At 46.5% G+C, this 13,461-nt stretch overlaps 1 protein-coding gene across 8 annotated transcripts in view; it reads left to right on the forward strand.

Annotated features, from left to right (window-relative positions):
- The window catches only part of CHCHD6 (coiled-coil-helix-coiled-coil-helix domain containing 6), a 114,646-nt gene extending 105,420 nt beyond the window's left edge, over positions 1-9,226 (forward strand). For 7 of the 8 annotated variants that reach the window (XM_080384917.1, XM_080384913.1, XM_080384912.1 and 4 more), the window contains one exon: positions 8,672-9,226. In XM_080384917.1, coding sequence (XP_080241043.1) covers positions 8,672-8,695 — 24 coding nt within the window. In that variant the 3' untranslated portion in view covers positions 8,696-9,226. Of the gene's footprint in view, positions 1-1,030; positions 5,731-6,596; positions 6,782-8,671 lie in introns of all 8 variants that reach the window. The other variant, XM_080384914.1, reaches the window with a different exon arrangement.
- The last annotated feature ends 4,235 nt before the right edge of the window (positions 9,227-13,461 follow it).

A 13,461-nucleotide genomic window follows, 5' to 3' on the forward strand; every position in this document is an offset into this window, starting at 1 on the left:
GCCTGACAACAGCACCTGGGACTCTGGTTCATGCCCTCCAGGCGGTGCTTACCTTCCTGTAGCACCTGGGAAAACTGCAGGGTTTAGTGACACTTGCAAGTGGCAGGTGAAATCCCCAGGAAGAGAATTTAAAAACCACTACTGAGATCCCATCGCAAAGGCGCAGTGCTGTAGCTGTGGGGTTGCGAGGCATTTTCAGCACCTCTTTGAGCTTTACCCAAGGACTGGGCTTTCCTGTGCTTCCATCTTCTTGAAAACTCCTGGAGTTAAAGATGTGCCCATTAGAACTAGTGCAGGTTAATAATCTGTTCCAGGATGAGATCTGGAAAGGCAAAACGCAGTATGTAAAGTTGGGATCAGCTTGCGAAGAAGCCCCGCGGCCAAGGATCTGCTGTATCTGCCTCCAAACAAAATGACATCCTCTCTCCCTGGCTTCTCCCATCCCTCTGTGTTTGACTGTCAACAGTCAGAGGCAAGGAATAGGATGGAGTGATCCCAAGGAGTTCAGAGGACACCTGGAGTTGCTCTTTCTGTCTCTCTTTTCCTCCACCCCCACCCTGACGGCATTTCTTCCCAAGAAAGCGTCTCTCACCTAGGCTTGGTCTCAGACTTGTGTGGAGTCGCTGGTCTATTGAAGGTGTATTGTGTCTGGGTTATGTGGAGCTTTAGTGCACTGTGGAATAGAAATGTTATATTCTAAGTGTCTGTTTTTCTGGGTGACCTTGTGAAATTTCCTTGCACCAGATCTGTATTTTGCCATCCTGCTGCCTTTATCTAATTTGTTTTCTTGTGTATGTTACTGACATCCAGTGAAGTGTAATTTGTTTGAGAAGTGGCACTTATAACAAGGATCCTGCTAGTAATCCCTGCATTGAATCCCTATACACACAATGTTCCAGGAATAATTAAAATCACAAACTTCAATCTTGAGGGATGCACAAGGGAAACCTATCCTGAAATGAGGCTTGGCATATCTGACTTTTCTACTTCCAGTGCTTTTTAACAGTAGGATTTGCTATTTTTGTTCCAGGTCTGAAGCAGATTGAAGTAGAAGTCTGACATCCTGAATTTACACATCCTAACAACACTGTTCATCAGTCAGTATTCTTACTGTATCCTTTCTCTATCCCTTCTCTCTATTAATTTTCCTCAATAGTCTGCAGGGATCATTTGCCAGCCTGATTCAAATTCCTGCACTTTCCTGGCGTCTTGTTTTATAACATCTTGCATCATGTACTTTCCATCTCTGTAATCCATTTAATCGAAAATACTGGAATGGCTTTGCAGGTATTTATTGCATTTCTTTCTTTCCTTGTCTTAGGAGGTAACGGGTCATTTATACAACCTAATCCAAAGTCTCTTGGCTTCTGGGATTATTTTTTCCTTTTATTTTCCCACTGATTATGCTGGGGGCTGGTAGCAAGAGCAGGAATGACGGTGTGGAGAAGTTGCTTTTATGTGTGTGTACTGTTTCGTAATGTTGTGCTCAGAGCACAGCTTGGCAGTTCAGCAGTTAAACCCCTGCAGCCGACATCCCCCAGCAATAACATTACTGTTGCCTGTCCTTCGTTTTTGGAAGCGTTGGTCTTAGGGTTTGAAATAATGAAATACTGTTGCATCAGTAAGTGGTTTTCCATTCCTTTTGGCTCTGGAAACGGATATTCACAGCTGGGTGAAGTTCATTTTAATCCTCGCAAAACCAGAGCTGGATTTGTACAAGTTGTCGTTGTTCCGCTTTAGAAACACTCTGTGCCTTCTGGATCCCTTTATCCCTCCCGGGGGCTAATCCACGAGCTTTGCAAAACGCTCGGGGTAACTCCGGAGTTGCGGGAATGGAGGGGCAGCTGGCGTTACCTCCTTTTCCTCCTGCAGTGCCTTCTCTCCCTTGTTCTAGAAAGGCACGGGAGTGTTTGTAGTGTATACTTTCTGATGTGTATAGATAGTGGGATGTAATTATCTTCCCTGGAGGTAGAGTCATTATGCCGGCTGTAAAGAGAGAGGGTCACAGTCCTAATGGGAAATGATTTTAAAGCAATCTTGACCAAGTCTAGTGGAGCCATTTCAGACCACTTAAAACTCAGCCAGTCCTTCACGGCACTTGTGATACGTCCACTTTATGCGGTGAGAGGCAATGGGACTAACACTTGTCGAGGGATAAAGAAAACCTGTGATAAACTGCAGCGTCGGCTTTGGGCGAGCGTTGTATGCTGCCACAGGGGAAAGGTACCGGCAGAGCCCCAGCCTTGATTGTTATTGTTCTTGATACTGATTTGGAAAAACGCAAGGCACTTGCAGAAGCAATAAGCCAGTAGTCATGAAATCTGCCACCTTGGGCTTCCTGTGCTACAAAAGCTGCCCCTCTGCCCCCAGGCCTGATTCCTGCAGAGGCAAGAGGATTGTTCCAGTTTCCCAAGCAGGTGGCTGGGCAGATCGTGGCACGGTCCCCAAGTCAGAGCCAATTGCTGGTGGATGCACTAGTGGTTCAGGCTTCGAATGTGCATTGACTTACAAGGGTAATTTGGTCAGAGGTTGTTTAATAGCAAATACTACTTCGTGTTACAAGACGTCGCGGGAAGACAGACTGCAGCGTGCTTTGGCACGTGGTGGAGTTGTGGTCAGCAGCAAGGTGAGGAGAAAGACGTTGGCAGAGCTGATGGAAGGTGGCAGTCAGCAGTTGTGGGTCATATTGAGGGGCACTGGCAGGTCTGCTGGGACCAGCCCAGGACTAAAAAGCAGACACCACTTCACATAAGCGTTTTGCTGTATTTCAGTCCTTTACAGAAGCACAATAACCAGGGCTGTGCAGGTTAGCAAAGCTCTAAGCTAGTACTCAGGAGAGCAAGAATAACTAGTAGTGAAATGCTCCATGTCTAATTTTCATCCTTTGAGCTCCTCTGCAATGTTATTGGAAAACAAAAATTGTTTAAATAATGGAACAGACCCGATGAAATTGTGCAGTGATGCAGAAGGGGTGAGGGAGGGTTATTTCCTTTCTTTCCATTACTTTGCTCTTCCTGCCTTGCCTCCCAAACGTGGGTGGAATCTGCATGTTAGGCACTAGCAACATCAGCCTGGCCTGGTGGCTTTTCTTAATGGTAAGGATGCGATTAAATGCAATTAACATTGATTGAACAAAAACTGCCCTCAGTTTGAATGCCAATTAATTAACAGCCATCCTTTCAGCAGTGGCCCTTTGTAGAGCGGTGTTTGTTCCTCCTGGCCCTGGTATTTTCTAGTACATGTCCAAAATCAAAAGCACTGTGTATGTTCCCTACTGTGATGTCTGGGGCTACCGGCTCAGCGGGGAGATGCAGCCCCCCGGCTGGGATGATTTTTGTGTGCAGTCTAGTAACTGCAGAGCTGCTCAGTCAGTGGCAAAACATTTCCTGTTAAGCAAGGCTAAAGACGGGAGCTCTCTGCAAGTTAGAACAATGATCAGAACAGTTGTCTGGAGGAAATCAATGTTATAATGCATGAACAAACAGGTGAGACTCAGAACAGCTAGAGATTAGTTGTGCTAGTAAATAACTTCATATTTGGGTGATGCGGAGCAATGGGGAGGTGTCGAGGCAGAGCAAAAGTGAACAGTGTGTTGGCTCTTGTGAGTCAAAGGAGAGTGAGGAGGGGGGAGAGGAAACCAGAAAGACTGTTTCTGTTCCTTGCACGCTGTTGGTGGGGTATGTAGACCGGCGGACTTCCACGTGAAAGCACTTTCTGGGGTGTTCTGACAATGCGTCTGGTGAGCTTTTTGAAAGGCGTCTTTTCTGCTGTCAAGCCAGCTTTGAAGACACCATCTGGGGAAGTAGCCAAGAAGTCATTGGGTGAACTTCTCTGCTTTGCAGAGCTATTAACACCAGTACAGAGAAAAGGGAAAACAAAACTCTCTTCATAGCTTTTTGAATTAATGTTTTTTGTTGCTGCCAGGCATACTCCTGCCCCTCCTTATTCCAAACCCAAGGACAGCAACTGTTGGACTCCTGAAGGATGAGAGAGACAGAGAGCCTTTTCTGTGCAATAACTATATGGCACAGAAGTGCTGTGATCCATTAGTCAGCACAGCTGCTCCACAAAATAGCCAATACCCTGAATGTAACAGAACAAATTGCACATAACCAAAAAATACCTACAGCATACATCAAACCAAAGTGACTCAAATGTCCCTTGCAGCGCTTTGGGGTGCTAATAGCCCTGCAACAAATGCCTTATCCAGTGGAGAGGCCTTGAACACCCATCTTAGGACAGGTCGGGATTTTTGTATTTCGTTAGTGCCTCTTTCCAGACTAACTGAGATGAAAAAGTTGTGTGGTCACGTTAGTGAAGTCTGCTGTGTGCCAACAGGTGTTCTGGTTTTGAGAGCTGCCTGCACACAGTAGGGAACTAGGAACTATGGAGATTAATTTCTCCTTTGTCACTGACACTCCAAATGCACCGAGTCATTTATTATGGGGATCTGCCTTCTGATTTCTTCATAGCTACGCAGTGCCCATATGTGTAAGTGCCATGGTGCGACTGCTTAAAGGAATATTGGAACAAAGCGCTCGCTGGAGGAAGCTTGCAGGGTTTACCCTGTGAGACTAAAGGCTGGTTAAATAAATATGTCTTAGCACAGCTGAGGCTTGGCAAACAGCGTCTCTGGCAAACACTGAGGGAGGAAGTTCTTTGGGGTCTGGGCTTTCAGGGAGGGAGATTCCTCCACTGGCTGTGAGCCCCCGGCGAGGCCGAGAGCCGAGGTGCAGAGCTAGCCAGTGACTGTGGGAGGCGGAGAGGATGCTGCAGACTCACCAGGCAGCCTTGAGCGCCTATGCTGGGATGCAGACCAACGAGGAACAGGAGGAGGACAAGAGCAGCGCATTTGAAAAATCTTGCTGAGACTTGCTTGTCCTGACGCTGGTACCAAGGCCTACGCGCTCTGTTACAGGAGAAGGACCATGCTGGGTGCTGCCTGGACTCCCTTCTCAGCAGGGATGAGATTTGTGGAGCAGATCTACTTGCAGAGCTTGACGCTTACTCCTCACTCAATGGGAAGCAGAACTGGAAAGCTACTGACTTCTCCACGGGTGCTGCAGAGTGGTGGGCTGTGTCAGCTGAGCAGCCAGCCAATTTTGACTGCTCTTAGTTCCCAGGCGGGGTCTCGTGGTGGTGGAAGAGCATGGGTTAGTGGCTCAAGGTCCTGCTTGCCAGGAGAGGTGTGGAGGAGAGCCCTGCGTGCCCTTTGGCTGGATTTGCTGCCAGGACTGAACAGATTGCCGTTCCTATTTGTGCTGCAGCGCAGCTGTGAGGAATCGCCTTTGTACGGACACTGTATTCATACGTAGAGGTGCTGGGCTGGAGCTCTTCGGGACTGGAACCTGGTGTCTACCTGACATTGCATTGGCAGTGGCATTAAAAATAACCTACTCACCCTGTGCAAGAAGGGTACCGTCCCTTCTCTTTGGAGTATGTGGTATTCTCTCCAAGGCTTCTTGCTTCCTGAGTTGTTCTTCTGCTAAGACTTCAGCAGAGACCAGCTAACGCCAACTGTGGGGCAGTTATTTTACGATGAGGCACTGAACTTCTTTAGGCTGAGCCTCACCTCAATTAATTGGGACTATCCTGTCATGTGGGAACACCTTGTGATTGCAAGGTGCCTGGACCTGTTGCATATGCAACTTGTCTGGTATATATGCAACGTTACAAGCGTGTTGGAGGGGTAAGGCTTCTCCTTCCCTGTCCTGGCTCCTTCTGCTCAAGGTAAGTGTTGTAGCAACCTGGTAGCATCTTGCAGGGAGGATTGCAGGTTGGAAGGAAATAAAGGGGTGCCAAATCTGTATCGGCATGGTTGCGGTGCTAGGGGGAATTAAAACGCTGGTGTAAACGGTTAGCTTAGCCCACAGTGGGCTTAGTCTTAGAGGTGTGGCGCCCTTCCGTGCTCTTACACAGCATGTGAGGCGTGAAATGGATGCAACTGTGCTTTTAAGTAGTTAGCCACAGGTTTATAAACTGATGGCCTAGGAACAATGAAAACAATTACATGCGTACGCTAACAAGCATAGACTTATATGATGGGCGAACAGACCACAAGGCCTACAGAGCTTCCACTGTGCAGCGTGCAGCAGCTGTGTGATGCTCTGCAGTAGCTGGCAGAGGAGACCTCTGGCCTCCAGCACTGTTAGCTGTTAACCGTGCCTGTGCTGCACGGCAGGCATGTCCTGCAGAGGGTCCAGAGGAGCGCACGCTCACAGCCAGCCAGAGACCATACTCTGGTTTCACTTTCTTCATGAATTGAACCTTAGCAATATTAGAGGTTTGAGGATGGTAGTGGTCTACGCTGGCGTGGCAAATGCTGTGAGATCTGGGTTGGCATCTGAGCAAGACAGTCTGAAACAGCTGGGAATGCCACCTCTCTGTGCAGGCTGTTGTGTAGTGGGAGCCCTTCAGTTCCCCCCAGATGCCAACCCTGTAACCTTCATGAGCACTCTGTGCCCCTGATGAGGGAGGGTACGTTAATCAGTTGCTCCACCCAGCACGGGCTGGTCTTAGATGTAACTGTATCAGGCCAAGACTGGGAGCAGTGCAGGCTGATTGACAGTGTCATTACCTGCATCCTCTGTCCGCAGAAGCTTCCCTTGGTGAGAGCTGTGCAGCAGGAAATTGGTGTGTGGTCTGCTGGCAGCCCACCAGTTCTGGGTCCAGCGCTCACTGTGCAAAAGATTTTAAGAAAGTTTAGTCATCCAGAATGAGATGGAACCTGATGGTTTTGCACAAGGAATGTTCACGAGCCTCCAGCTCAATGCATCTCCTGGTATGTGAGTAGGTTAGGCTGGAAGGAATTGATTGAGGTTAAGTGCTGGCTGTTTGCGTTTTCTCCTGAAATAAGTAAAAATATGTAGTTATGATGTTGAACATGAAATGGTGTGACTATGATATTCTTTAAAATTACTTTAAAGGAAAAGGTTTTACTATCTTCCACAAGGGTTAACTGCGGAGTGGCCACATCAGTGGCTTTTTCACAAAGTGTAGTGTTCCTCGACACTTCACTGAAGTGTTACAGTGTGAATACAGCAAATTATTGCAAAATTGATTGCAAGCTGTTGCTGCTTCTCTCATTGTAATTTGTGTGAGTGCTATTGGAGTTTTTAAAACGTATTGCTCTGCAAAACTTTTAAGTCACTAATGATGGGAAAAATTACCTGAGAAATTAGTCAGTCGAATAATATTGATGGTTCATTTGCCAGATTTCTGTATAAGCTTTGTCTAAATAATTTGGCAAAAAATTTTCTTTTTCTTCTTGAGTCCTTTGAAGCTTTTCCAGTTCACTGTTGTGTAGAGATGGGGCCCTCTTTGGAGATATATGGTCAATGTAGACTGAAAATGCTGACCTTGCAGGTGCTGGGCAGCAAATACCAGCCTGCTATGCAGAAGTAGCCCAGATCTACTAGTTAGTTACATCCTCACCTTCTGACGGATATTGCCAAGTGTGCTACCATCGATGCTTTGTGGCGGTCTCCTTTCTGATTCGCGTTTGAAGAGGCACAGCTCCTTTCCTAAGAAAGGCTAGTGTCTAGAGAGTAGAACTGAGCACTAGTAAAATGGGTAGTGGGACCACGTGCAGCTAACTATTCACTTGTCTTTCTGTAGTTGGCTTTAGCCTCTAAACATGGGTAAGGACTGTCTGCTCTGCAAAATGGAACTGCACCTATCCAGACCATGAGAGAAACGTAGCATGTTGATGGGCTCACCCTATGCAATTCTGCTGGTCATGTAGCCACACCAGCAGTTCACTAATATAAAGATGCCACTGCTGATGCCTGAGAGCTGATTACCTAGGGTTTGAATTGTAGGTCCAACATTAATACCCCAGATCCTCAGGGGGAGGGGCGGTGTTATAGCTGGTGCCAACTGTGTTCTCATCCACTGCTGATGGCATTGTTGGTTTGATTTCATAGGAATGATAAGATAAAAATGGGAAGAGAGCATAGCAGGCTCTGCATTCTCCATCCTAAAAGGGTCGAAAGCCTCCTGTTTTTTCTACCCATCAGAAGTCCACAACTCTTGTGCAGAACCCTGCAGGATCTGAGAATGTATCACTTGGGAAACAGGAGATTGCTGTGAGGACAAAGCAGGCATGATTTAGCTTTGAATTTTAGGAGGGTTTGGATCTTAACAGGATAAAGGCTGTCAAACATATCAGGAGTTAGGGCAGTCTCCAAGTCCCTCCCTTTCTTCCTCTTCCCCTTTAGTGCTTGCTCTTATGTTGATCCTGTTCCAGGATGAGAGAGTGGTGTGTGCATGTTTGATGGCAGCTAATCAAAGTGCTCCCGTGTCCTGCTGAGGCTGGGACTTAGCGTGGAACTACACTTACTCCTGCCACCCAGCTGCTCTGAGGCTTACCTGAGACCATGGCCTTTCTCTCCTGCTGTAGCCCATTGGGTTTATGAACCCCGATCAGTTGCAACTGACCATATATTCTCATTCATAGATTCAGTCTCACCTTTGGTATCATGGCCTGCTGTCTTCCTTCTGCAGTCCTTTGTCCTCTTGAGTGTCTTGTGTTTTACAGCAGGTGAAATCTGATTTTTCTGTGGGATTTTCACCCTGCCACTTTGCTCCTTCATTTCTGAGGGAAACAGTCCCATGTAAACAGCTGCGTAACTAACTTGCTGCCTTTTCCTTTGTTTCCTTTCTCCTCTAGGAGCTGTTAGTAAACTCTGGATAAACATCAGCCACCAAAAAGCAGAGGACAGGGACCACAGACGCCCTTGGAAGCCCCAGCATCCTTCTGGATAGACACTGACCAAAACTGGTGCCTTTGGCCCTTCGCGGTCCAAGACAGTGATGTGATTCCTCTTCTAATTGCCTGCATGTATCAGTCTCAGTGGATGTTCCTGGAGTTGGAAGGGAGGGTCCTGGGAGAGGGGGATGCTGTCATTTCTTTTTTTATTGTATTACAATGTAAAGAACCAGATTGACCCCAGGTGCTTCCAGCACAGCTTGTGGCTTGGAGGCTAACCCAACACGAGCCTGGCTCACCCTGTGCTAGCTTTGGTTTCACCAATCCACATCTGAATCTCAAGAGCTGTTATCTTTGTCCGTTTGCTCTGGAGAAAGGGAGTCCAAAGTATTTGGAAGTAACCCTGACTAGCTTGTTAGGATTAACTGTTCCTAGCGTGCTCCCATTGGTTACACCAGCAGGCGTGTTTCTTCCCTTCCAGGGTTCCCTCCTAAACAATAAAGTGTTTAATGGTCACTGTGTGCTGTGAGATACTTTCAGTCCTGTGAGGTTGCACATTGCTGTTTTCTGCCTACTACCCATGCCAACAAAAACTCCAAACGAGTGTGAGGAATAGAAATATTTCAAGTCACAGTTTATTAATCACAGAACTTGTTCGTTTTGGTCTTGAGCTGAATGACTTTGGCTTATTTGAAAGTATTTGGAAGAGTGCAAAGTCCTGGCTGAAAGGAACTGGTATGGGTGAATCATACTGAAAAAAACCTTTGCTGAACACAGAGCCTGAGTTATCTTTCTTTGCCCCAACTCTTGTATGTGGTTCCTGCATTGTCTGCCATAAGCCACCATCCCTTTCAACCTTGTTCTGTGTTTTGAGCCCTCTCCTTGCAGAGCCGAGGGACAGCGGGAGCTGTGTGCCTCTGGCATTTTGTCCTTGCAGAGGTAGGTGCAGCAAATTTGCAAATTTTACAAAGACCTGTTAGCAAACCAGGGGAGCAGGTCTGGTTTGGTAACTTGATTCCCTGTCTCTGGCTAAAGCTTCTTCTGGCAGCATTTGCTGCTCGTGTCCTCTCTGACTGTATCTGACAGTTTCTGAAGAATGTGAACATGGATTTTTGGAGGTTATGTCAGAGTTTAATGTAATGTTTATGAAAATGGATGAGGAGGGCTGAGAATTGTTTTCTGTGTTATATTCTGCTTCACCTCTTTTTTTCTTTAGGTGGCAACTTAGTGCTTTACATCTTCATTAAAGCAACAAAATGCCTTTCCTTCTTGTGGAGGGCTGATGCCAGAACCCTCTTCCTCCTCAGAAGTGGTGTTTGCTTAACCAATGGCTCATCTCTGTTAGTCTCAGATCTTCCAAAAATTCCAGCTTTTTATCACCCTGAAGGTCAGACTTGCTGTCCCCCAGGGAGGAAAGGCAAGTTTTCCAAACCAAAGTAGGACACTTGGTGCCCTCAGATCTGTTTGTACCGGTGCTGGGTTGGCTTTTGCTGCTGCTGCCATACCAGCCTTTGGATCTGCTGGGGATAGCCAGGTTCCACAGAGCCACGAAACTTCTGACCTCTGAATGCAGAAATTTGGAGCACCAAGGTCTGTCTTTTAGGTTTAAAATCTAAACACTAGATTTTAAATTATTGTTGGTCTGAAGAGAAAAGTACCTACTTCATCTCTTCCTCATTTTCCTCTTGCCCCTATCCAGTGTTGCCTTGGCATGAGTAATTTGCATGTCATTACTTCAGCTGCCCTAAATTGGGGGGGACTATGGTGCCAGGGCTGATTACTTGGCGGTACTGGACAATTTTCTCTGTTAGGCGACTGTAATACATTTCCATGTTCTTTTATAATGAGCTTTATTTACCAAATTGGCAATTCCTCTGTTGAGAAATAACTGATTACAGCATTCAGGGAGTTGCTGTCATCTCAAGATATGCAGGTGTCTGTGGAACATAAACAGATGTGATCATTCAGACAGTGAACTCAATTGATAGAGAGTAGGGGGAAAAAAATCAGCCATAAAATCATAAATGTAACATCTCCAGCTAATGTTGGCCAGGTGCATTGCGGCTGTTTTGCAGCCGGACAAGGACAAAGTGGCACTCTAATGCCATCCAGTACCTCCAGATAAGGGACTGCTTGATTATTAGCTGAAAATACACCCCTGGCATGTCATTGCACTTCGGTACTGGCTTGCCTAACTCCCAGTCTCTGGTAGTCTCTGAAGACAGATGTTAGGTCATCGTGTAGCCTTCAAGTGGGAAATGCCTCTGTCCTGTCACGTTGGGCTTGATTTTAGCTTACTCTGAGATGAATGTCTATCAACTTTTCGATGATTGCGTCCATGGGGATTGTGGTCCCACCTGGCTTTCGGGCAGTCCTTTTCCTTTGGTGTTTCCTTGTACGTGGGAGCAGTTTTGTTGCCGCTGTTGCCCTAATCATCAGCTCAGGTATCTGAGCCTGGGGACAAATACAATGAGCAGAGATGTCAGTAGGAAATTGCTGAAGAGGAAGTTCAGTTTGTGGAGTCTCAGTGGCTACCTGGTTATAAAATGTACAGGTAACAGCTTCTCAAGTGTTTTCTCTTCCCCTCCCCCCCCCCCCCCCCATCTTTCCTGCTCCTATACTACTGAGGCCCTTGCAAAGAAGGAAGAAGCCCTGCATCTTCTCTTAGACTCCCTCTCCTTATGTTTCTCCTTGACTGCTTGTTGGGTATTCGGAGCATGATTATTTTATTTTTTTTTTACGCAAGATTGTGACAGCAGGTGTCAGTTACGCTCCAAAGTGGAACATAAGAGATCATTATTCTTGAAGCCCGGTGTCCAGTGTTGAATACATGTCCTTATCGCACAGCTACTGTCACAGTTGGCATTAATGGGCAACTAGGACAGTAGGATAAACAAGGTCTGAATCTATTGTAGAAGCCGAATTGGAGGCAGTTTCCTCCAAAGGCAAGGTTGAGGTAGGGTAGGGGCAGCCAGCCATGCTGCTGTCTGTGCTGCATAAAAAGGAGCTCTTTCGCGTCCAGGAGTAGCTGGGACCTGTTTCACCTACTTAAACCAAACCTGCCCAGTGCCAGATGCAGTTCAAGTGCAGTGCTCCATTCAGCTGAACAGTTGCATGTCCGTTTTGCCTGCCCAGTTATTGCAGTTCTGTGTGCAAATTGGGTAATTGTGTGTACAAATGCATCTGGTAATTCAGATGCAATGTGCACAGTTGTGGTAATTTCATGTGAAAATACAGGCTTACAGAGTGCCTGCTTTATGAGTAAGAGTTGTTTTAAAACTGGCCAGATGAATGGAAGGAACAACCTTTTTATTCATGCATAATTTCTTAGTGTTGCAGGAAGGAAAACGAACATAACCAACCAAGTTAGAGAAGATACAGATAGAACTGATAGAAATTTTCCAATAGGCTTCAATAGCTTTTTAAATGAAACAGTCAACAAGCCTTTTGAGATTCCAGTGTGCAAGAACATCTCAAGCTCTCTAAGCACCAAATTTGTGATCTTGCATAAAAACACAAGCCATTGCCTCCTGTTGTTAATATTTCACACTTGGCTTTGCAAGATGTTTTATCTAATATCCTCTCTGCATTCAGGCTTTTACCAACTCTGCCTTGTCCAGAACGGGAGAGGCTGGAAGAGGAAGGCAATTGCCAAGCGTGTGTGTAATCTATGTAGGAGGGTTTTGTGTAGCTGTAGGGGGAGAGGAGTAAGTCTCATTTCCTATTTTATAGTCTGCTGAATCCTGTGATCTCATGCTGTGTGCTCCTTTTCCAAGCAGAATTTTTCAATTTGTCTTTCAAGTTGTTGTTATTATTTATTTCCAAACTGGTTAAAAGTGTGTGTGTTTAGCTTGTCGATAAACTGTTTATGTCTGATTCCCTAAAACGCTTCATTGCCAGTCCTGTATGTGTCTCAGGCCCACGTTCTTCTCTTCGCCTGGTGACTTAGTCTTTTGGGGTTAGAAGCAGTATAGGCATGAGGACTCTCCACTTGTTCCCACTCCCTCTAAGAGCTGCTGTAACCAGGTGCACCTGGATAAAATACAGCCTACAACTGCAACAGCAGGTTTTGCTGCCACCCCAGGGAGCTGTTGCACCCAGCACTGTAGTTATCAGACTTTTTTCAGAACAACCTGGGAGCCTGAAAGGGCTGCTCACAGTCCTGCGGGGCTGTAGCCGCACACCTGCTCCCTTTCACGTTTTTGTTTCTTTTTTATCCTTGGAGAAGGATGGATGTGATATTCCTGAATGACTTGCCTGCCCTCCTTATGTGTCAGCCTTATAGCTCTGCTCTTGGCATGTGTCTTGGTTTCTCATCGTTTCCCCGGTTCTCCTGGGCTGATGCCTTGGGAGAGTGAAGGCTGACACAGACTGAAGCGATTAGCCTGGGCCAGTAGTCGTCACGCTGAGGTTGTTCGGGGCAAGTAGTGACGCCTCTCCATCTCCTGCTCTGCTGTGTAATTATGCTGGCAGAGTGGTAGTTGCACAGCCTGGGGCAAAGCCAGAGGGAGCAAATGGAGCAGCCATTGCTAGCAGGAGGGCTCAGTGTCAAAAGTGTATCTTGAATTTAATAACGCATGTGCACTTTTCAGACTTTTTAAAGAGGTTAGCACATGGCAGAGAACTTTCCTTTGTTGTCTTCCTAGGGAGAGCAGCAAACAAACGCTTGTTTCCAAGTTGAAGATGAAATCAGCTGCTCCCTCGGGGGTAGTAGCAAACTGCTCCTGAAGCAGGTTTCCAGTTGGGAATGA

The sequence above is a fragment of the Falco punctatus genome, assembly GCF_963210335.1.
Source record: "Falco punctatus genome assembly, chromosome: 4".
Classification (NCBI taxonomy): domain Eukaryota; kingdom Metazoa; phylum Chordata; class Aves; order Falconiformes; family Falconidae; genus Falco; species Falco punctatus.